This window comes from Podarcis liolepis (assembly GCF_965112155.1).
Source record: "Podarcis liolepis genome assembly, chromosome: 11".
Taxonomy (NCBI): domain Eukaryota; kingdom Metazoa; phylum Chordata; class Lepidosauria; order Squamata; family Lacertidae; genus Podarcis; species Podarcis liolepis.
The window spans coordinates 28,890,990-28,913,764 of record NC_139565.1 but is presented as its reverse complement, the minus strand read 5'-3'; the positions used below and the strand labels follow the sequence as shown (position 1 = coordinate 28,913,764).

Genomic DNA, 22,775 nt, shown 5'->3' with positions numbered 1-22,775 from the left:
AGAAAGAAGAGGAATATCAAGAAGAGTGGAAGAAATTTAAAGACTATTTGAATAAATACTGCAACATTAAAAATTAGAAATTACTTGAAAGTACTAAAAAGACCTAGGATGAAATTAAGAGTTAGTTAAATAATTGAGATTTAGAACCTTAAGAAAAGTTAAGAAATTTTATTTTAATTAGAATACTGTGTTTTAATAATGATATTAGAAAACTGCTACATTTAAATACAAAGAAATTCAGATGGGAGGGCTCAGAGGAAGTCCAAAACATGTTTATGACGTTAGAAGTTTAAATAACCAATTAATTTGTATTGTCTAGGTGTTTATTGACATGTATTTTTTATTTCTTTTTCCTATTTTCTTTTTTTGTTTATATTTGTGATTTTGTTTCTTTTTTGTCGTAGTATGTGTTATATTTGTAAGAAACTTAATAAAAACTATTTTAAAAAAGAGGACACAGCAACCAACTCTGCAACTGCCTCCACACACCAAGTGACTATGAAGGAATCATCAAGCAGCGGAAGCATCCAAATGCCACTAACCAATCCCTGGAGAGAATTATAAGAATAATTGAAAGAAACAACTCTGCAACTGCCTCTTATGTGTATACAGGCAGATGTACCTCTTATGTGTATACAGGCAGACTCCATTAATAAAGCACTGGAGAGAATTATAAGCATAATTGAAAGAAAAAAGAGCTCCAGGGAAAGCAGCAGCGATAGTCTCGATGCAGATGGATCTCGAAGAATGAAGGAAACAGCAAACTCTGCAACTGCCTCTACAAGCGGCGGAAGCATCCGAACACTTTTGGCAATAGATAAAGAAAACAAAGAATAATGTTGCCTTGTACCTATAAAGGTAAAGGCACCCCGACCATTAGGTCCAATTGTGGCCGACTCTGGGGCTGCAGGGCTCATATCACTCTACAGGCCGAGGGAGCTGGCGTACAGCTTCCGGGTCATGGGGCCAGTGTGACTAAGCCACTTCTGGCGAACCAGAGCAGCGCACGGAAACACCATTTTCCTTCCAGCTGGAGCGGTACCTATTTATCTACTTGCACGTTGACGTGCAAAATAAAGGTTGGCAGGAGCAGGGACTGAGCAATGGGAGCTCACCCTGTCGTGGGGATTCGAACCGCCAACCTTCTGATCGGCAAGTCCTAGAATGCCCAATCTAGGACACCGATCAGAAGGTTGGTGGTTCGAATCCCCACCTTCAAACCGCCAACCTTCTGATCAGCAAGTCCTAGAATGCCCAATCTAGGACGCTGATCAGAAGGTTAGGACAGACATAATTTCATTTCCAAAAACACTGCATTATGATCAGAGCTAGTTTTAGGACAAATTTGAGTTTTACAAACCCTGGGGACCAAATCTCTAGTAATCCATAAATAATCAATTCTCAAAAATGTTTGGCTTGAATTTGAGAAAAAAGTGTAGTCTCTTTCCATAGGGTTCCGTAGCCTCCATATTTCTGACAAATCGTATTTATCCAGCATATCAAAAAAGAACTTTGGTTATCTGCCAGAATTTTGAAATTTTTGTTCTTATGACTTATCCATAAATGTTGAGGCTACCCCATTCAGGTCACCCATTAAAATAAATTTGTAATAAATAATCCATAAGTTTTAAATCCAAATTCTTTACAAATTCCACTTTACCATCATTTGGTGCATAGATTCCCAATAAAAGAAATTTGTCGCCTTGTGCTGTAATTTCAACAGCAATGTATCTATGCTCCTCATCCTTAAACAACAACTTGGGATTCCTTTTTTCTTTAACATAAAAAACCATGCCTCTTTTTTAAACTTTGTCCAATTAGATAAATTCCTGTCCGAGTTTCTTATTCTGTAGAATCTTTCTATGAAGTCTAATAACACGTGTTTCTTGTAAACAAATTATATCCAGATTCTGTCTTGCCAAAACATGGTAAACTTGGTTCCTTTTTCGATGAGAGTTCAAACCATTCACGATCCAGGAGTAAATTTTTAGGGACATCCTAGTTTTTTAGGGGCCTACTGCCCCTGCCCCCTGTTTGCCGTTTCCTTGACTCTGGGAAATCCATCTGCATCGAGACCATCACTGTTGCTTTCGCTGGAGCTCTTTTCGGTTTCAGTTATGCTTATAATTCTTTCCAGTGCTTGATTAATGGCGTCTGCCTGTATACACATAAGAGGTACATTTTTTAGCATAAAGAAACGGAAAGCATTTCTGCCTAACTTTAAGAGATACAGTTTTGCAGTATAGCCGTACTTGGTTAGGATGCATTACTTGTATCAACACAGTCGTATTGATACAACGCAAACCTGGGAGTGAGTGTTCCAGTTTGTGAACGTTCTTTGGAACCCGAACGTCCGACGCGGCTTCTGATTGGCTGCAGAAGCTTCCTACAGTCACTTGTTCTCATGAACACTTTTAATAAATGCTGGCATATTGACAGTTGGATGATTATCCTCTTGAAGTTTAAGGATGAATGACACTTGATTCTGCTTTAGTGCCAGTGGCAGTTTCTGGACTGTCTTGAATAGCTGCCCTTTGCAGAGTGCAATAGCAACAGCCTAAATTACAGGTTACCCGTATATATGCTACGTGTGGTGCCAGTGTGGTGTAGTGGTTAAGAGCGGTAGTCACGTAATCTGGGGAACCAGGTTCGCGTTTCCGCTCCTCCACATGCAGCTGCTGGGTGACCTTGGGCCAGTCACACTTCTTTGAAGTCTCTCAGCCCCACTCACCTCACAGAGTGTTTGTTGTGGGAGAGGAAGGGAAAGGAGAATGTTAGCCGCTTTGAGACTCCTTAAGGGCAGTGAAAGGTGGGATATCAAATCCAAACTCTTCTTCTACTGTAGGTAGGCAATGTTGATCAAGGAATGGTCACAGCTAGCATGCCAGCTACGGCTGGGCATTGGTAATGTGCACTAAAAGGGTGCACAGTAATTGAAGAGTAATGCATGGCTTCAATTCTTTGCTGAAGGGAAGGGGAAGCACGAAACAAGAAAGGTCAGAAACAACAGTATTTACTAACCTACCAAATAAATTAGTGCTGCATAAGAAATGCACATTACACCAGTGAGGGCGGTCTTCGTTGGATAGGAAAGGACATCATAAAGGAACATGGATTTTTCCTGTAGAGAAGAAGAGTTTGGACTTGATATCCTGCCTTTCACTCCCCTTAAGGAGTCTCAAAGCGGCTAACATTCTCCTTTCCCTTCATCCCCCGCAACAAACACTCTGTGAGGTGAGTGGGGCTGAGAGACTTCAGAGAAGAATGACTAGCCCAAGGTCACCCTGCAGCTGCATGTGGAGGAACAGAGACGCAAACCCGGTTCACCAGATTACGAGTCCACCGCTCTTAACCACTACACCAAGCGGGGATTCATAATCAAGGGATTCATTCTTCTGCCATATTGCAGTTTGGTTTACATGATCCTTTAAAAGTTTAGCATTTTTAAGTTCCTTTGGTTTGAACAGGAGAGTTAAGAACTTGCTTATATCTTCCTTATTTAAATCAATGGGACATAAAGCTCAACATGGTTAACAATCTAATGTTCACATGCTAGACAGTTCCTAAATATTTCCATGCAGAGCTCCTGATGTGGTTTGCTAACTCTCTGTTCGCCCACACACTAACGCTGCTGCCCCAGACAAATTATTGGGGGGGGGGGACTTGGGGAAAATCCCTCACACACTCACTTAGAACTCACTTAGAAAATATGAGATGGTTATGTTGAAATTCCTAATAAAATATTTTTTAAAAAAAATAAAAAGAAAAGAAAATATGAGATGGAGCAGTCACACCCATTGCCTACCTTCAATTTATAAAGAGGTTGTTTGGGAGCATTCAGTTTCTGAAAGAGACCATGTGATACCCTATGCAGCTCTGCCAATTTTTGAATAAGGTGTGGCTGCACGATTTTACAATTGATTTTGAAGAGCGGGAGAGATGAGCTAGCCCATGCCTAATCATTACTGCATGAGCGGAAGAAAACACTCTTGCCACAACAGACCTAGACTCCTGAACAGTGCGATTGCCGTCCTGAAAAATAGGTCAATACAAGGAGGGAGAGAAAAAAATAGTCAAATTACGGTACTCGGGGGGACGGGACAGTTTGATGCATTAAGACCTAGAGCATTCGGTAGAGCATTCGGGATCACATGAAAATTCCAGATTTCACCTTAAGTATGCATTATGTGTCTGGGAAAGAGGGAAAGTGATGTGGTCAGATGTGAAAGAGGACAAGGCTCCTGTACCTTTAACAGTTTTCTAGATGAATTTCAGCAGGCTTAGCTTCCAAAACGTGCTCCTCCCATTGAAATTCCCTTACCAGGGGAACAGAGGAAATGAGTGGTGTGACCCTAGCAGACCCTACAAAAGGGCTGGTCATGCAGCCATCTTCCCTTTTCTGCCTTATTCTGTTTTGCCTTTTGCTGTCTGCTGGCTCTCAGCCAGCCGCACATGGGCTCATCCCTCACAGAGGATGAACCCACACTTTTCTCTATATCTGTAACTACTAGATAAAGCCTGCCTTCAGGACCATACAGTGAACTGCATGTAAGCAAACTTTATCATTACTTTTAAAAGGAAGACTGCTGGGTCATTATTCTTTTTAAGAGGAAACTTTAAGAGGGAACTAAATTAATTTGAACCGCCAACCTAGGGCATTCTAGGACTTGCCGATCAAAAGGTTGGCGGTTCAAATCCCCGCAACGGGGTGAGCTCCCGTTGCTCGGTCCCTGCTCCTGCCAACCTAGCAGTTCGAAAGCACGTCAACGTGCAAGTAGATAAATAGGTACCGCTCCAGCGGGAAGGTAAACAGCATTTCCGTGCTCTTGTTCGCCAGAAGTGGCTTAGTCACTCTGGCCACATGACCCGGAAGCTGTATGCCAGCTCCCTTGGCCTATAGAGATGAGTGCTGCAGCCCCAGAGTCGGTCACCGCTGGAACTAATGGTCAGGCGTCCCTTTACCTTTTCCCTTTAATTGTTAAAGTAGTAAAAGCAATGTTAAAAAGTTGAAGAATGACTAAGATTTTTATTAGTTGATAATTACAAGGCTATTTTGGAATTTTTGACAGCAAAATAGCTGCCTATGTATGTGTGTCACAATTCCTATTATTTTCCTAAAGACACTCATAGCTTCCTTTGACTGATCCTGTCCAAAAAGCAAGGTGGAAAAAATGCTCTGGTTTCTGGGTTATATAGTACCTAACATTCTTAGAATTCTGTTTCAGAATGAATGAAAAGTTCCAAAGTCCCCTCCCTTGACTTTTAAAACAGAGTACAGTGAATGTTGGATGGAATGTGTGTGAGTTTTACTTTAAGAAAATTTAGTGGCCTACTCTGCCTTGGGTATATTAATATTACAATTTATTTTTCTGTTTATCAATTGTATGCTTTGAGATACTGAGAATGCAGACTTATGCATATCTACTCAGGAAAGTTGGTTATATTTAGCTTAATAGAACATAGATGTTTATATGTTTGTACTGTTACTGCACATAACTTCATATATTTTTTCTACACTGACAAAAAAAGATTGGGTGGAAAGGCACTAATTATATATTTCGTTCCAATTCTTGCTAGGACATATTAGACAGGCAGTGCCCTCCTCACATGGCTGGTGAAATAAACTGTTATTACACCATTCCTGGAATCCATTTGCTGAAGACATGGGGGACAAACAGGATGTGCACACATTTCTGTTTACATTGCATCAAGGGTGCTCCCACCGCTGGTTTGGGAAGTGATGTTAACATGTTAGCCACAGTCTATATCTGCCCTGTATCTATTCTGTTGTTTTTAATAAAATACTGTGTTTTGATGCTTTCCCCCCTTAACCAACTTTAATCCGAATTGAGAAAACAAATGATGTAGCAGCATTTTTAGCTGGTAATATGTACATAGCCATTGAGTTAGGTGTTTTTTGCAGTCCTGCTTAGTACTGGATTGTTGCCAATAGCTGCAAATTTCACATTACGCTTCTAATATTACAGTACCTGTAGCTGTAGTGCGTAATACTTTCATGCCATACTCTAGGTTCCCTTTGACAATTATAAATCGTATCTGATAAAATCTGTTTGCTAAATTACCTTTCCAGCAATGTAGAGGGAAAAAAAATATAAATCCTACTACGCCTATACTTTGTTCAAACTCCCTCTTTCAAAGGACTAAAATCAAAAGGAGCTTTCGTTCTGCCAGGTTGTTCATTAAAACAGTAAATGTACCTGGAAAAGGTACAGATCAGGGTTGGTGAGGACTACAGTCTAGGGAGAGGGTGTGTGGCTGGGGAGAGTTCTGACTGCTGGGTAGAGACCAAGGGACCCACATTCAGCCGTTGGACCCGAGATTCCCCATCCCTGTTGTATCTAACCAATACTTCTCTGGGAGAAACTGTTCCCGCTAGTACGAAAGAGGCAGTAGTGAGGATGCTACTTTTAAAGGTCCTCACATCATACTCATAACTCCAATTTTGGACTAAGTGGTCTGTGTCTGAGCAACAGTGAGTACTCCTGAATTATGCAGGTAATCTGTCCCACAGAGACAAGGTCTTGCCACAGTTATGCATGCCCTCATCACCTCTTGATGCACTACAATACACGGGCTGCCCATGAAGATAGTTTGGAAACTTAAGTTGGTCCAGAATGCAGAAGCTGCTGCTGTGTGTTAACTGCCAGAAACAAATGCCATCGATGTTGCAAAAGAAATCCACTGCTTAAAATGTTCTCACACTAATTTCAAAGCCTGATATGGGGTGGGGGCGGGAAGTAGTACCAGACTGAGTCCCAAATTACATATATAAATTACTTTCTCTGAGGGTCCAATACTGAATATCTGCAGTGGCTGCTGTCTCTGTCAAAGCCCAATTATCCCCAACAATTGATTACTACCCCTTTTCTATTTCTTACTGGATGAAATTCAGGATTCATACTTCACCGGTATCGGAAATATACATCTAGGTTAGGTCTCGGCCTGCATGTCAGTGGGATTACTTAAAAGAACTAAACATGCATATTTCATCTGTCAAAAATCTGGATATTCTTTTCCATTGCTTTCCATGTGGCAGAAATCTCCATTGATGCAAAGGAGGAAAATATCCCATTGTGTTCTGGTCTGTTTATTTTGACTGCTCGGCAAGTTATGTCGTTAATTGTTTACTTTCTTAACGGTTCTAACTTGTGACCTGTGCACTTTAAACTGGCTAGTTTTCTCTGTACACAGATTAACCAATTGCTTTTAGTGTGTGTTCCTTTTCTGTCTCTGCAAACTATTCAGTAGCTTTTAGGATTTGTAAGCTTTATCACGTCTACTGGGTGACTGTTTCTTTCACTGAAAGCTATTTTTTATACAATGAGCCTTGCAGACACCACATTGCTTTTATTTAAGTGTTGTTTTACTCCGGTTTTGCACTGGCTATCTTTCTTCTTTGTAAGTCAGTAACATGGCTTTTATTGAAGAAATATTAAGTATAAATGGAATCCTCTACGAGTAATAAGTTGAGACAAGACTTAACAGTGTGATTTGATTAATCAACCAACAGCTACAACAAGTAGTTCTCTGTTGGAGCCCCTCCTCACCACCCCATGCTTCTCCACGAATCATCCCTAAACTCCTGTCCCAGTTCTTTTTAAAGGGAATTCATGCAAATTACTAGGACTGTTATAATAGGATTAGGTTTATTGAGAGAAAAATGCGGGAGGATTTTTATATCCTTTTCTAACTGATGTGGTATAACAAACTGCACACACACAACCTGTACATACTTGTGAAGTTCCCCTCCATTGAGGGAGTTTGGTAACCAAGACTTACATCTTGATTACCTTTAATCACCACATAATTATCTCTGCCAATGTGAGTGTCAGCAATCAACAACTAGTCTGCCATCACTCCTCCCCAGAAGACCCGCATTTCCCCTCCATTCAGTCATGCTGACTTAAGAGTCTGAGTGGAGGAGCAGGGGACATCAGGGGCAGAGCTACTCAGATCTGCTCCTTGCTCCCATGTTGATGTGCATATAAGAAAGGAAAAGTTCCTTGAAATTATAATATGATGCAGTGCAGACTCTGCATGCTAAAATGTATATACATATTTTCCTACACTTGAGAATGGGAGGGAAGGAAGCATTTTGAGAGCGGGCTGACTGGGTGACACATATAAACACCAGCATATATATTGCTTGGTTTTGCAGTGTTTGGGATTAGTCTCAAAATTATAGACTCTTCAGCACAATATGATTTCCCTAGATGAGCAGCAGTGAATACAATCAATGGAAAAAATATTGCATAAAAAATGTTTACTATAAAATCATTAATAGTAGTAACAATAATATACAATAAGAACAAGAAATTACAATATTAGTATACTGACATTGACACAGAACTACTTTAACCATTGTCTGAAATTTTTGCTTTCTACAATGTTTATTTTCTAACTGTTGCATTTCATAGTCCTCTGCAAAATATATAAATATTTAATTTTGCATCATTATTTTGCTAGCTCCATATAATAGAAAATTTGATACTATTTAAGACTTCTTCCTTCTAAGACATCATATATATCATTCAATGTATATTCGAGGTATTTTATAAGTTCTTCTGAGTCTTTTTCTAAATAGCTAGTTATAAGACTTCCTACCCAATCTTCAAACATGTTATATCCAACTCCGAAACCATCTGGCACGACTGGTCCAAACCCACCATGATTAATTGCTTCACTGCCTAATGTACTAGTTGAAATTATAATATGGTTTATGTTTTTGTAGGCTGGGTCATTATAAATATCAGGCATACGTCCACCTCTGCGCTGGACGAGGTACTTCAAGGCAAATAAATGGCGATCAAATCCTTGGCCTGGATTTAAAAAAAAGGGCAAATGCATAGGGTAAGTATTAAAACAACAACAGGGCTTATAGATCCTGCCTACTAAAAAAGGCCACAAATACTTGAAAACCCACACATGAATGACCAAAAGCTCAGGTGAAAAGCAAAGCTAGCTATGTTTACTAATTTCAAGCAGTCTGCCCTGATTATGACTACCCTTGGATACAACCTAATGTACAGAAAGTGAGCTACAGCATTTTGATTATATACTTAGTAAATATAATTTTCCATTCTAGTTATATGAAATAGAAAACACTATTTACACATGGTTTTGTGAAAACACCTCCATTAAGTGATAGCGTTTAAACAGCTTCAAGCGGTTTCTTCAAGCATTGACTTGATGCCATTCCTGATTTTTATCATATTTTCCTGTTATCCTGGAATGACCTGCAACTTTGTCTAATGATGCCAGACAGCTAGACACCCATGAGTATCCCCAAAGATACACTGAAATGTCTCCCCACTAAGCATAACGATACTTCATCTTACTGTATGGCCACATTTGGTTTAGCATGACATGCATGTGCCTACCTTCCTCCCGATCTTCTGTGCTATCTCTCTTCTCAGAGCATGGTGCTGGTAAAGCCAAGGTTGCAGGTATGATCCCCGTATGGGACAGCTGCATAGTCCTTATTACAGGGGGTTGGTCCCTTCCAACTCTACAGTTCTGTGATTTTCCCACACAACTGAGCGCAAGAATCTGAAAGCGTTTATTTTCTTAGATACTTTTCATTGTGTGGTTTAGCATTAATTGGTCTCAACAAACCAGCTTCATAATCTATGATTTCAAGTTGGTATATTTAATGGTAAACTATGGTCTGTGGTTTAGATGCAAAAAGGGAAATTTAAGCTTCTAAGCGCCTCCAGGCTACAGGAGGAAATAGGAGGGGGAAGCATGTAAACCTGGAAGGAAGGTAGGCTCATAAATGCCATCCTAAAACACTATTTAGCATGGCATCTGAATGTCTATGACTGTTAGGAAATATGCCAAATTTTAGAACGTTCCTGTTTCATAGAGTATTTATTTTATTTAAGGCTGCGTTTGATCATCTAGCAATCTCAGGAGAGTACACTGAAACAAATAAACAGACTTCAAATTACAGGGCAGATAAAAACAAACCACACCAAGTACAATAGTAATTAAAACAAATTCAGATAACCTACATAACTAAGAGAATTGTTTAGCAAATATCTAAGCAATACTGTTTTTAGCTGGTGACAAAAACTCAAATGTTGGTGCTAGCCATATCCTGAAAGGGAGGGTATTCCACAACTGGGGCTCCACCACAGAGGAGGCCCTCTCTTAGGCTACCACACAGCAGATGTCATTGAAGTGTGGTAAAACATAACTGGCATCCCTCAATGACCTTAATTTAGGGACAGGGCAGTAGTGAATAGACTCTCCTAGTTTCATGAAGTTCCAAAGGACATAGGTAAGCTGCTATCAAGTGAGGTGCTATTACTGTTATGTCAGTTTGTGTTTTAAATGTTGAAATGTTTTTGTTTTTGTTGTTCTTGTTTTTAAGATGTTTTCAGCTTGTATTTTTGTTGTGAACTGCCCTGAGATCTACGGATGAAGGGTGGTATACAAATTTAATAAATAAATAAAATAAATGAATAAAGCTGGCTTTTGAATGATTCAGAATTTTTTATCAGACCAAAAGAAAGAAAAGCCCTAATGCTGTATCACTGGGGTGATGCTACCTACCAAGTTCTGCTAGAATAACAAAAGATACAAGATTTTAGAATGCAGACACTGTAAAGAATAGATGTTGCTGGTGGGATTAATACAAAGAGCTCCTCTAGGGACACAGCACTGGACCTATAATAACCAAAATGCAAATAGCTCTTCATAATTGCAAATCTAGCCAATTTTGAATTACAGAGAATCCTTCAAAGAAGAGACTTTTTTAAAAGTCACATATCTTCATTTCGACATGTTTTGTACCCTTCATTTAGAGATCTTTTATTTTAAAAGCATGTGGTGAGAGGTTAACATTATAAATATACTAGAGAAAGGGCATTTTTCTCCTCTTAAGAACCAGTATGGTGTAGTGATCAGATCAGGGCTAAGGCCACTGGAGTTCAAAGCCCCATTCAGCCATAAATCTCAGGCTAGTCACAAAGGCTGCTGCAATCTTTTGCACTGTTACCTAGTAATAAGTAAGTCCCATTGAATTCAATTAACTTAATCTTGAGCAGACATGGACAGGATTGTGCTGTCAATTTGTCATCCTAACTTACCTCACAGGGTTGTTGTGAGGATAAAACGGGCATGGGAGAATGACGTATAATGCCTTGAGCTCCTCAGAGGAAGGGGGATATATAAATAAAATAAAGTATGAAAAATATTACTGCACTATCTCTCAGCAAGGTCTTTAGTTAAATGAAGAAAAGCCAGAATGAATGTATCTCCATGTGAAAACTCCTAGGAAACATTACCCTTTCTGTAAGACAAGTCAAACAACAGAAATCCAATATGAATGAGAAAATGTTGAAAAGGCCTAACCTAATGTAGCCTCCAGCTGCAAGCGTCTATGATACTTCGAACATTCGTCAATCATGTTTCTCATATCTTCAGTGCTATGCTTCCCTCGTTGATCAATAAATGCAACTGTACATTTTTTTGTGTACACAGATGTTGGTCGAATTGTTTCAGTGCGACCATGCTTAAAAGCTGCGGTACTACATGCTTCGTAAGAAGGAAGAAGTTTTCCATACTGGTGATAGACAGCCATCTGACATGCAAGCTGAAACACAGCATCAGGGCTCAAATTTTGATTTATTAAATATTGTTTTCCAAACTTTTTATACTTAAGCGTTCTAACACAGAACATTCCCCTTTTTTGATCAAATTTCTGACGTGCAGCACTTATAGCAGATGCTATTGTGTGATCCATATTAAATTCAAGCTTGTCACATGATGTAACAAATAGAGCTGGACTGGCTTGTGGTACAAGAGCCGGGTGCTCTGTGCTGTCTCTATAGACTTCATTAATAAAACGCAGAATTGCAATTCCATCTCCCCAAGAGTGTTCAAAATTTATTCCTGCAGTACCATCACTAGTGACAATCAGACTAAAAGATTTGTCAAACCAGCGATTGAAACCATATCCATGAAGAAAACAATGAGTGAGCTCAAGTTCATCTTGGGGGGAAGCTCTATCTAAGCAAAGACAAAATACGGCACTGTCAATTTTCTTGAGGTTTTCTTCGTTACCTTTTTGAACAAGTTCCTGTCTTAATGTTGCCCAGGTATTTCTATCTTCAGTTGTCAGGTAGCAAAGTTCAAACTTAGGCAACCGATCAGCGTCGTGTATTATTTGTGTTAAATGAGCCAGGATTTCAGATGGGTGTAGAATGTTACCAAAAGCATCCAATACTTCAAAAACATAGAGATGTCCATTTCTCATCACCAACAAATGTCTTGCAAATTCACTTGTGAACAATGCATCTTTGCTTAAATTAGGAATTCTGGTGCTGTTGAAGAGTGACTTATATTGTGACATGTCTAAAGGATATGCATTCACCAAATACGCTCCATACCAGGATATACTAGGTGGAAGAATACGGATAAAATGTTTGAATACTTTACTCTGACCCCATTTGCGATTGACATAATATATATCTGGCCGCAAATAGTTATTCTTCAGGCTGTTAAGAAATTTTAACGATGATACAACCAGATTTGTTGCTCTCACTATTTGCCTGTTGTATTCCGGTTTTGGGTCAGGATTTAAAGTAATGAAAGGGTTGTAGTTTAAAACAATTGGATCTCTTGCAGAAAGATACATATCATACCAGGGCCCTACAAAAACAAAAACAAAAAACCAGTTAATAAAATGAACATTTGGCTCTTTGATATATCAAAGATAGTTGCACAATCAAATCCAAGAGGTCACCAGTGTGGATAACAATCACTGTCACATGTGCCATTAAAGAAAAAAGTCTACATTAAGAAAGTTGAAGTCTTACCGAAATAAGAACAGTTTTCGTCACACACACACACACACACACACACACCTCAAAAAGGATATTGGAAGGAGCAACTTCCCTAGGCAGAAGATTTTTGTTTATTTTTTTTTAGCTTAGAAAAAAAGCAGGCATAAGGGAACATGATAGACATGTACAAAAGTATGTGTGGTGTTGAAAAATTCAATACCCCAGAGTAATCAGTTGAAGCTGAATTTCAGAGAGATTCAGGACAGAGAAATAGAAATAATGTATTTCATGCAAGGTATTGGTAAACTATGGAATTTTGTTACCATGTAATGTAGTGATGGCTGACAACTTAATCAGCTCCACAGGGGGATTAGATGAATTTATGGAGGATAAACCTATCAATGATGGCTATATATTCCCTCCAATATCAGAAGTATGCCTCTAAATGCTAGTTGCTGGGAATCTTAAGTGGGAGAGTGCTATTGTGCTTATGTCCTGCTTATAGGATTCCCATAGGTATTTACTTAGTCAACAGCAACAGAGTACTCAACTATACCGGTCTGATCCAATAAGCTCTTCTTATATTGGTCAATATTTATTCACCCAATACTAACAGAATATGCGTATTCATTAAGCTAAAGGTAAAGGGTAAAGGGACCCATGACAATTAAGTCCAGTCGTGAGCGACTCTGGGGTTGCAGCACTCATCTCGCTTTAAAGGCCGAGGGAGCCAGCGTTTGTCTGCTTCCGCAGACAGTTTTTCCAGGTCATGTGGCCAGCATGACTAAGCCATTTCTGGCGAAACCAGAGCTGTGCACAGAAACGCCCGTTTACCTTCCCGCCAGAGCAGTACCTATTTATCTACTTGCACTGTGTGGTTTCAAACTACTAGGTTGGCAGGAATTCATTAAGCTAATGAATACTAAATAAGGATATTATCTGGAGAATATGCAACACAGAGACTTGACTGTTCCAAAACTTGAAACAAAACCAGTGATTTAAGAACTTTGAAAAACACTGAAGATAACAATTATTTTTTGTGTGTGGAGAGTAATAGAAGTCAAGACTGGTCATACTATATATGCTTCTGAGGACCAAAAGATACAGGATAATGTGTAGTCTACCAGACAGAAAGTTTCAGCAGAGGTACAGAGTTCATTCAGCTGACCATCCTGAGTGCTTAGTTTTTCTGCTTGAATTATGTTTTGTCTGCAATTTGAAAATGGAAAGTGATCATGTGACAATTCTGTTATTCACCTAGATATCATGAGTGAACTAGCCATTGTGGAATCAACTTTTTAGGTTTTGGGATAGAGTATTCAACTGCAGTCTCCACATGAAGTGGAATTCTTACATGACTACTTTATCACAAACATATAATCTGGTGGGGGGAAACAATCAGCACATAATGAGAGAGCGTGGTTGTTGAAAAATAATTCCTAAACTGTCTCTGGAATAAACATCAATAATAGTAAGAAAGTTCATGGGATTTTTTTTTTATTGCAAGAAAATTAAAAACCAACCTGCTATATAACTTGTATGCTTATTAAGTCTATCATGTTCCAGAAGATCACGATGTATTAACCTGCCTTCTCCAGCTTCAAACTTTCTAGCAATTTTTTCAGTATTTCTAGAAATTGAAAAAGTGTTACTCATCTTAGCACTGGATTTCAATAGTATTTATTATAATAAATTATAATATTTCATTTCATTAGTATAATTCCTTTTTATGTAACACATATATGTAATATATAGTGCCATCCTTACACACCTGGACATTAATGTAGGTTGTGCAGGAGCAGTGTTTCAATGAATCACACATTAAATAAACATTATATGAAATTAGGGGTGAAGTAAATATGACTCTGAAAAGAGTCAAGTTAGGTGTGCTCCTTAATCAAAGTCAAGGCTAACAAATATTGTAAACAGAAATTGTTGTAATTCCAGGCTTGGAGTTTTTGAGGAAGTAAATGCTTATATGAATTCTATTTAGGAGTCCATAAAGACAGTTTGCTATGACAGGTCTTCCTAATCTTGCTGCATGAATCATTGACCTGTATTATCAACACAAATTCCAGGTCCCCTATGGTGTCTACAAATTCCAGAGAACTCAGAAGAGTCTTCCACTGTGCATGCGGAAAGAACCTGAGGTGGGACTTGTCTCTCTTATCAGGGGCCTTAGCAGCTAGGTTTTAGAGAAGCAGCAGCAGCAGCAAAAGGACTTGGGCTGTTTCTGCCACCTCTCAGACCCAGTATGAAGTCACACCAGAACCCCTCTCCCTGGTTCCTTCAGCAAAAGAAGGCAGAAGAAGCAGAAGTCCATCCCTAGTATATTGTGCCACTTCTGATTCTCCAAAGCTGAGCAGGAAGTGAGTGGTAGAGCATACCACTCCCTTGCATAATCTGCACACACCAAATAATTTGGGGGAAGGGGAAGAGGAAGTGCACTGCCAACCAAAAACAAGGGCTGGACCCCTAATTATCAGTGAAACAGCACCATCAACATACCAACTATGTATTTAAGTCAAAGGGATGCAAACTATGTTTTTAAGTCAAAGGTTTCACAGAAATTGTGGTTTCTGAGGAGCGGGAAGTAGCACCATACATTTGTTCTTGGGAGGAGTTACCAGTAAATATAAGAAGCTATTTTACATTGAGTCAGAGAATATGTCCAGGTGGCTCAGGCTGTGTATACACAACAGTTTAGTCAAGAGCCACTGGAGACTGTGTAGTTGTTTTTTTCTACATAGTCCACACACAATCTAGATCTTTTTTATTTTTTGGGCCCCCAAAAAGTGCTTCTTGAGAAATTGGTTCCATTTTCAAAAAGGAAAGCTCATTGCAGATTGATTCTGCATTACCCCACAATGTGTCCATTTGAAAAAAGGCCCTCTGCGTGGTTCCCTGTAATCTCACTTCTCGCAATGTGAGGACCGCCAGAAGGGCCTTGGGCTGAACAATGGGGGTGGTGACGTTCCTTCAGGTATACAGGGCTGAGGCCGTTTAGGGCTTTAAATGTCAGCACCAGCACTTTGAATTGTGCTCGGAAATGTACTGGGAGCCAATGTAGCTTTTTCAGGACAGGTGTTATGTGGTCTCAGCAGCTGCTCCCAGTCACCAATCTAGCTGCCGCATTCTGGATTAACTGTAGTTCCGAGTCACTTCAAAGGTAGCCCCACATAGAGCGCATCAAAGTAGTCCAAGTGGGAGATAACCAGCGCATCAAGACTGAAAGCAGCATGTTGAGGACAGGCATTAACAATTCTTGATCGAGAAAAGTTACGGTACATTTTTGTGCTACAAATGGCTTAGTGTGTACACAGCCTCTGTCTTATTTCTACACTAACTAATAGCATCTCTGCAGGGTTTCAGACAAGATGCTGAAGATTGAACCTGGGACAATCAGTATGCCAAGCATGTACTGTGCTACAGCTCTTCCTATTAGCAAGGAGCACCAATAGAAAACACATACAGAGCCATACAAGAGAGTAGTTATTTAAGCAGCTGCTGGTGATAGAGCTGGAGAGCAAATGTTAATTTTTGTGTTTACATTTGACATATTGAAATAATTGCAAGTGTCATTTCTTGTACCTGTACTCTTCTTCATTCAATAGTGGCTTCTGGGCAGCTAAATATCTATTAATAGTATCCTCCAGTTTTGGAATAGGCAATCTACAAATGGATATTGACAAATTATAGATCCAGAACATAAATCCTCAGAGATTACCACCTCCCCTTCAATATACCAGCCCACCTGTTCATTCATATTTAAATTAATAATTTATGGCACATAGACACATAATTTATAGATTCCCTGGAGTGGGGAAGAATAAATACTCTTTTAATTTGCAAAGCCTTTGTTGCCTGATCACCCAGAGGTGATTCTTACTTGCTACAAGTATTATTTTAAAAAAATTAAAGACAACTTAAATAATGAAGACACCAAAGCCTCTTATCTACAAATGTTAAAATCAGTAAGAGTGGAAAGACTACTAGTTCTATTTCCACAATGATACATTCACACTGAATCTTTATGCCGTCTAAGATTTAAAGGATATAATGCACAATGAAAATCAGAGGAAGCAAAATAAATCACATATCAGGGACCCCCTACAGTAGCAAACCAGCAGTGCCTCACTCATACTGATTTATATCTGCAATGTCAGCAGGTGAGGACCAGTATGAGCTATCCCCATCCTCATAGAAACATGCATGCAGATACACAACAGATACACAAATTTTGTCTGTGAGGATCAGAAGCGCTGAAACACTTGTCTCCTACAAAAAGCATCTTATTTCAAGCAGCTTAATGCTTCCTACAATCCTGCAGTATAATCAGGATGGTTAAACAGTTATTAAATGCTGCACACTTTCCACCTGTGCACTACATTCATTTATGGATTGTGAGCAGCCATTGAACAGGGTGCAACTATTCCCGTTAAACTAGACATATTAAGGCGTAATTAGTCTTAATTAATGTTTAGGTTTACCAGGAAAACTGATATGAGATTAGTTTTAATAGAACAAATGTTAGGTGGGCAGATGTGCACACAATGTCAACAAATATTATTTATAAATCAATCAATGAAGGAATCCTTCTCAGGTCCTTCTTCTACTCAGGACATGCATAAGCGCATCGGCTGCAGTTTGTGTGTTGTGCAAATGCTCCCTGCAGTCCTCCAGAAGCTGGAAACAGGCTAGTTTAACCTCTGGTTTGCTAGTGAAACTGAATTACAGTGTCAAAAAATGATGCACGTCTAAAAAGTGTGTCACCAACATGAAAAGCTCGGAAAGCTCTGGGCTTTGCTAATGTCCCTTATCAGTGTTCCATCTCTGCATGGTGTACCCATAAAGGATCCTAGTGTTCAGCTGGCATGAACAAAAAGAGTCTTGTGGTGCCTTGACGCCTAAGAGCGCAATCCTGTCTGTTTGCCAGAAAATGTACTTCCACAAAGCTCAACCAACTTGCCCTAAAGTAAGTGGCCATAGGATCACAACCCAATATACTGCACAGGATAAGTTTCTGCAGATGGTAACTGCATTAGTATTTAAGGCGACAGCTTTTAAAAATGGTCCTGAGACGACTCACAACGTGGTCAAATAAATCTTACATTTTGCACTTCAGGGTGTAAGGAGGCGCTAACTCAAGTAGGATCAGCCCCAAGCACTCTGCCCAACAAGCGGGCCGGCTTTCACTTGAGGTGCCTTGTTGCGTTTGCTCTTAAGTGCAAACTACTGTGCGTATATAACCCCTTCGGGAACTGGAACGAGTGGCTTTTTGGGAAGAGGAGGAGAAGGAAGAAGAAGGAGGCACGAGGGACCTGCTCGCCTTCCCGCTTCCTCCTCAGCTCCTCTTTCTCCCTCACACCACCCACCCCCTGCAAGTCTGGAGCAACGGCGACGCGGGGGAACCTGGGCAAGCTGGGCTGGAAGTGCATGGTAGGAATGGTGCTCCGGTGCACGAAGTGATGGTCCGTGTCCTGCTCCGACACGATGCCTTCCAGCTGCCCCACGGTCCTCCAGTAGCGGCGGCTCCTGGCCGCGCTGCTCCACAGGGCCGCGGCGCCCCACCGCGGCCTCGCTCGGTGCATGTCACGTTGAGAAGGGGGGGGGGGGCGGGCGGGAGTAGCAGAGCAGGCGCCAACCGATCCTCGCCGGCACGCGCTTCTTAGAATGGCGGCAAACGGCCGCGGCGGATGGGGTGGGGCGCTCGGGCGGTAACCAGGGCAACGCGAGGGAGGCCGTTGCTCTTCTGCAGAGGCGGCGCAGGCGAGCGCTGAGGCGGTCTTGTTCTTTGAGTCTCCCTCATGGCCCCCTCGTTTCGTGCTCTTTTCTTCTTCTTCTTCTGGTCGGGGGTGGGGGGGGTAGAGCTTCTCCCCCGCCTCATATTTTATTCCACCTCGGTCGGTGTATGTTTCTAGGTCGCCTGTTTTACCTTGCAGTGCCGGGTTTACGTATAAGCTAAACAAGCTACAGCTTTAAAAATTTAAAGGGAAAAAACAACGATGTAAATTTCCAAAATAGAAGATAAAAAACAAATAAAATAAAACCTACGTACAGCAACAGTGTTTTGTGTTGTGTAGGCTCCTATGATGTAAGCAATGGGCCCTGCCTGCTAGCCTGCTCCCTAAAATACCACTGGTTTGCTCATTCCTATATATAGGGTTGTATTTCGCTATTAATATACTTCTTTTTAATTGTATTTCAGTTCAATAATTACTTTGATAAAATACATATTTTGTTATGTGCAAATGGCTTTAGATACCTATTAGGTTGATAAATAACCATATAGCATATATTCAACACAAAAAAAGCAACAATTTGTTGTTGACAAAGAACAGCTGGATATATAAAGGGCCCCATTACCTTCAGTAGGTTAGGACCTCATCAAACCTAAATCTGTCCCAGAGTGGGACCCATTTTATGGAAGAAGGTGCAAAAGGAAGTTCTGCTTCCCCACACCTAAAACCAGTTTTCCAACATGAGGGGAAACCTTGTTATTTTAAGGAGCAGCAAACAAAAGTATTGAACACCCCCGCCCCATCTCTTTCTGCTATTGGCCTAATGAAGCATGCTGAGAATAGTTCCACAGTATAAATAAGGTCACTCGTATTTTTTAAGGTGTAAATACATTTGCAGCCTCAAAGAGAAGACTCATGGGTGTAGCCAAAGGGGGTGGGCAGGGTGGCAGCTGCCCACCCATCAATTAAAATCAATAAAAATACTTAATTGAGCCTTCCCCCCCCCCAACAAAAGCCTGCCCTCCCCCAACAAAAATCCTGGCTACATCCTTGTCTGCAGACCGTATGTTTTTATCGGAATTAATTGCATATTTTATTTTGGACAGCAACACATTGCACAACCCAGAAGTAGTATTTCAGTGCCTCCTGCCTTCGCTACATTTATTAAGGATTAAAAACAAAGCAAACAGGAAGGCTCCTCTCATGTGTATCAACTATATGTATGTAAAGCTACAAGCTAGGCGCAGTTTTAGAAACTACAGATCGGCAATTTTGACAAAGCGTTTGCCAAACACTTCTGAGAAATGCGGCCTGTTGGAATTAGCAATAGTAATTCTAGACATATGCCAACAGATCCAGCAGTGTTAGCAAAAAAGGGAGAACTTCTGGCTGTACATGCTGGACACATTAACACCACATGACCTCAGCCTAGTGGGTGGTACCAGTACCCTTGAGGGAATGAAGGCTTTCTGAGCATCCTCAAAGATCTCTTAACTACCACCTGTGAAACAGCATCATTTTTATCAGGGCAGGTGATGAAGGTGGAAGCCAAAACATTTTACTGTAAATAAAATTAAGATTTCTGTATAGTCCTTGTAAGAAATATGTGCTACAAGATCCAGAGCAAACTTGTCTGAAGTGCTCTTTGTTGCTTTTACTCTCCCCCTCCCCATATTTGGTAGCCATACTGTGATATCCAACTAATTTCTGCTCAAAGTTAACCCATTTAAAGTAATGCCTAAGCCATGTCAATTACTTCTACTGTAATAGATATACTCTTGAGTATAACAGACATTGGCGACACTGACAGCCCATATTGTTGCATCCACCTAAGTAAAAGTCCATTGCTTTCAATAGATCTGCAACTTAAGTTGGAGGCCATGCATATTCTGTTAATATTATTACTGTTAAGAATTCCTTTTTTATATAGCGAAATTGATTTGCAGTGGCATTGCTAGGAGCAGGGCTTTTTTTAATTAAGAGCCTCATAAAATACCTATTTCTCTTTTAAAAAGGTAACAGACATAGTGAACAAATTCTTACTGAACAAAATATACTTTATTTAGAGACCAGACCTTTTTAAAAAATCATGTATATTTACAATCAAATATAAGATGCAATTTAACCTTCCTATTAATAACAAAGCAGGATGCAGAATCTGAAACGCTTTCCCCCCAAAACAATGACACTGTTGTGCCAGTGAAAGGTCTGAAAGCAAATGTTTCAAATTGAGGGCATTTCTTTCTTGAGTGTTGACGCCTCTGCCCCAGCTCGGGCTGCCCGCCTTCCCGCATTTGGGAATGACTGGAAGTGGATTGGCTGCCAGTGAGCTCATGTATTTATGGATCTCTTTCCCGCTAGTAGCAGCAACAGCAATGTACCACGTAGGCTCCTTCCGTTCGGTGAGATGCTGCTGTTCCCAACGCCACACTTTGTTTCTCTCTCTCCCTCTGCTGACCTGACCGTATTATGTTGGCTCTGCAGAAATGTCGAGCCGCTCTTCCCTTTGCGGGTGCTAATACCCTTTGTTGGTAGGGTTTACTGACGTCACGAGGCAAATGGCTGAGCTCGAAGCTGGGAGCTGCTGAGTTTACGTGCCGGTTTCACCTTCGGCAGCAGCGAGCTGTTGTCACAGAGAGCTAACGCTCATTTTCCACTTGCAGAGAAGGGATTGCTGAATAGGAGGAGGACGGTGGCGGAAGCACCCCACAGCCGTCGACGGGGTGAATGAAACAACCTCAGGAAATGGAGAAAGAATAAACCCAAGCAGCTTTGGATTTATAATGCAAGCAGCTTTTGCAGGATCCATTGTCACCTTGCTCTCCTGCTTTTGGATTTAAGATCATGTACGTGGGTTGTGTTATTTGTTCCTTGAGTGTTTCCTGTCTCTGGCAAAAACAAAAACAAAAAAACCCGTGTGCCTTGAGAAAATAATCATGATTCTTGTCGTCACTTGAAAAACATCATTTGCTTTCCCCCCCTCTTCTCTCCTTCCCACATTCTCTTCATTTTGTCATAATAGATGTTTGATACCAGCAGATTAAAAACATTGTTTATTTGTAGGTCCGTTCACGTTGTAGCTTTTGGAAATGAAAGAGGCGGCTTTTCCGAGGATGATCAGCAGAGGAGTCTGATTTGGACCTATCTTGGGAGAAGTGCTCTGGTTTCAGAGACTGACAGCAGCTTGTTGTTAAACTCTGCCAACTATGTTAGAAATCCTGCATTCACCGAATATCAAGCCTGTGTGTTTGGAAATGTCAGATTGGTGGTACATGACTGTCCTCTCTGGGTAAGAGACTGTAATATGAAATTAACAGAGCCATCTTAAATGTATTTACACAGGGGTCTAATTGAGTTCCAATGGGTTTACTTCCTTGTAATTATGCTAATATTGTAGCTTTTCAGTGCAATCCTAATCATGTCTTCTGAAGTAAGTCCTATTGAATTCAGTGGGGCTTACTCCCAGGTAAGTGGAATTAGGATTGCTGCCTTAGTTTGGTCAACTTCTAAACCAGTATAAGGTTATTAGAATATAGCTTCATAGAAAAAGAGAACTGAAAATACTATCTTCTGTAAATTACAGCCATTTGAATAAGTTCATTCCTTGAAGAAACGTGAAAAGATCAAAAGAAAGAGGACCATCACCTCCTGTTCTGATATGGAAGTCATGTGTTTCAGAGAATAAACACATCTTGGAGGGTTGAAAAACTGTATCAATGCAGACATTTAGCTGGAACTGATAGAACAGTAAAGCAGTTTAAGCAACTAATTTTCTATGAGGCTTTCAGCTTTGAATTTGATTGACAGTTGCATGATTACAAAGTTTTGAAAAGAGTGCATGTTCTGTTATTTATTTTTGTAATAAGTTGACCATATACCAATTTGGCTCTTAATAGTGTTTCTGGAGTTAGTGATAGGGTCACTTATCAGGAATCATATTTATAACTTTTTGATAAGACCTTGGGTAAATTATATTGGGTCAGCTTATTGGGCCAGCTGTTAGTAAATTTCATTTATTTTCACTTAAAGAGATTTCCTCCCTACCCTCAATCCTTGTATGCAACATCTTCATTTACAGATATTCTATAAAAAATCATGGCTTCCCAACCACACTTGGGCTGCATCGAAAGCACCACCACCACCATTTTTGGAGTGTTTGTGTATGCATTTAATAGGAACAATGTGATGTGAGTAAAATGAAAGAGAGGGGAAGAAAGGCAGA

General features: G+C 40.2%; 2 protein-coding genes across 7 annotated transcripts in view; one reads left to right on the top strand and one right to left on the bottom strand.

The window, feature by feature from the left end:
* Positions 1–1,614: 1,614 nt before the first annotated feature.
* On the bottom strand, positions 1,615–18,492 carry LOC310688250 (carnitine O-palmitoyltransferase 2, mitochondrial-like). Of its 2 annotated transcripts, XR_014516820.1 has the most exons (8): positions 18,225–18,492; positions 16,404–16,484; positions 14,336–14,442; positions 11,380–12,678; positions 8,626–8,840; positions 3,806–4,032; positions 3,026–3,121; positions 2,028–2,158 (listed from the first exon to the last, which is right to left on the bottom strand). XR_014516820.1 is itself a non-coding variant. In XM_083464505.1 (6 exons), exons 1-6 carry the CDS (start codon positions 18,401–18,403, stop codon positions 2,015–2,017), a joined length of 2,025 nt encoding a protein of 674 aa, XP_083320631.1. In that variant the 5' UTR covers positions 18,404–18,492; the 3' UTR covers positions 1,615–2,014. The 2 variants fall into 2 exon arrangements, 1 of the variants encoding a protein (XP_083320631.1); XM_083464505.1 differs by lacking the exons at positions 3,026–3,121; positions 3,806–4,032 and having other exon boundaries at positions 1,615–2,158.
* The window catches only part of RHOBTB3 (Rho related BTB domain containing 3), a 36,239-nt gene continuing 29,995 nt past the window's right edge, over positions 16,532–22,775 (top strand). The window contains exons 1-3 of one of the 5 annotated variants that reach the window (XM_083464536.1): positions 16,532–18,251; positions 21,217–21,399; positions 21,617–21,842. In XM_083464536.1, coding sequence (XP_083320662.1) covers positions 21,398–21,399; positions 21,617–21,842 — 228 coding nt within the window. In that variant the 5' untranslated portion in view covers positions 16,532–18,251; positions 21,217–21,397. Of the gene's footprint in view, positions 18,252–18,547; positions 18,722–19,572; positions 21,400–21,616; positions 21,843–22,775 lie in introns of those variants that run through there. The other 4 variants (XM_083464535.1, XM_083464534.1, XM_083464537.1 and 1 more) reach the window with 4 other exon arrangements.

Bases quoted from the DNA above. Each gene is read 5' to 3' on its own strand.
- LOC310688250 (XM_083464505.1), bottom strand. From the start codon at position 18,403: ATGCACCGAGCGAGGCCGCGGTGGGGCGCCGCGGCCCTGTGGAGCAGC. The intron at 14,443-16,403 runs GTACAAGAAATG...TTCAATTTCTAG, and splicing joins TTGAATGAAGAAGAGTACAG to AAATACTGAAAAAATTGCTA. The intron at 2,159-8,625 runs GTAGGAAGTCTT...ATGTGTATACAG, and splicing joins ATAACATGTTTGAAGATTGG to GCAGACGCCATTAATCAAGC.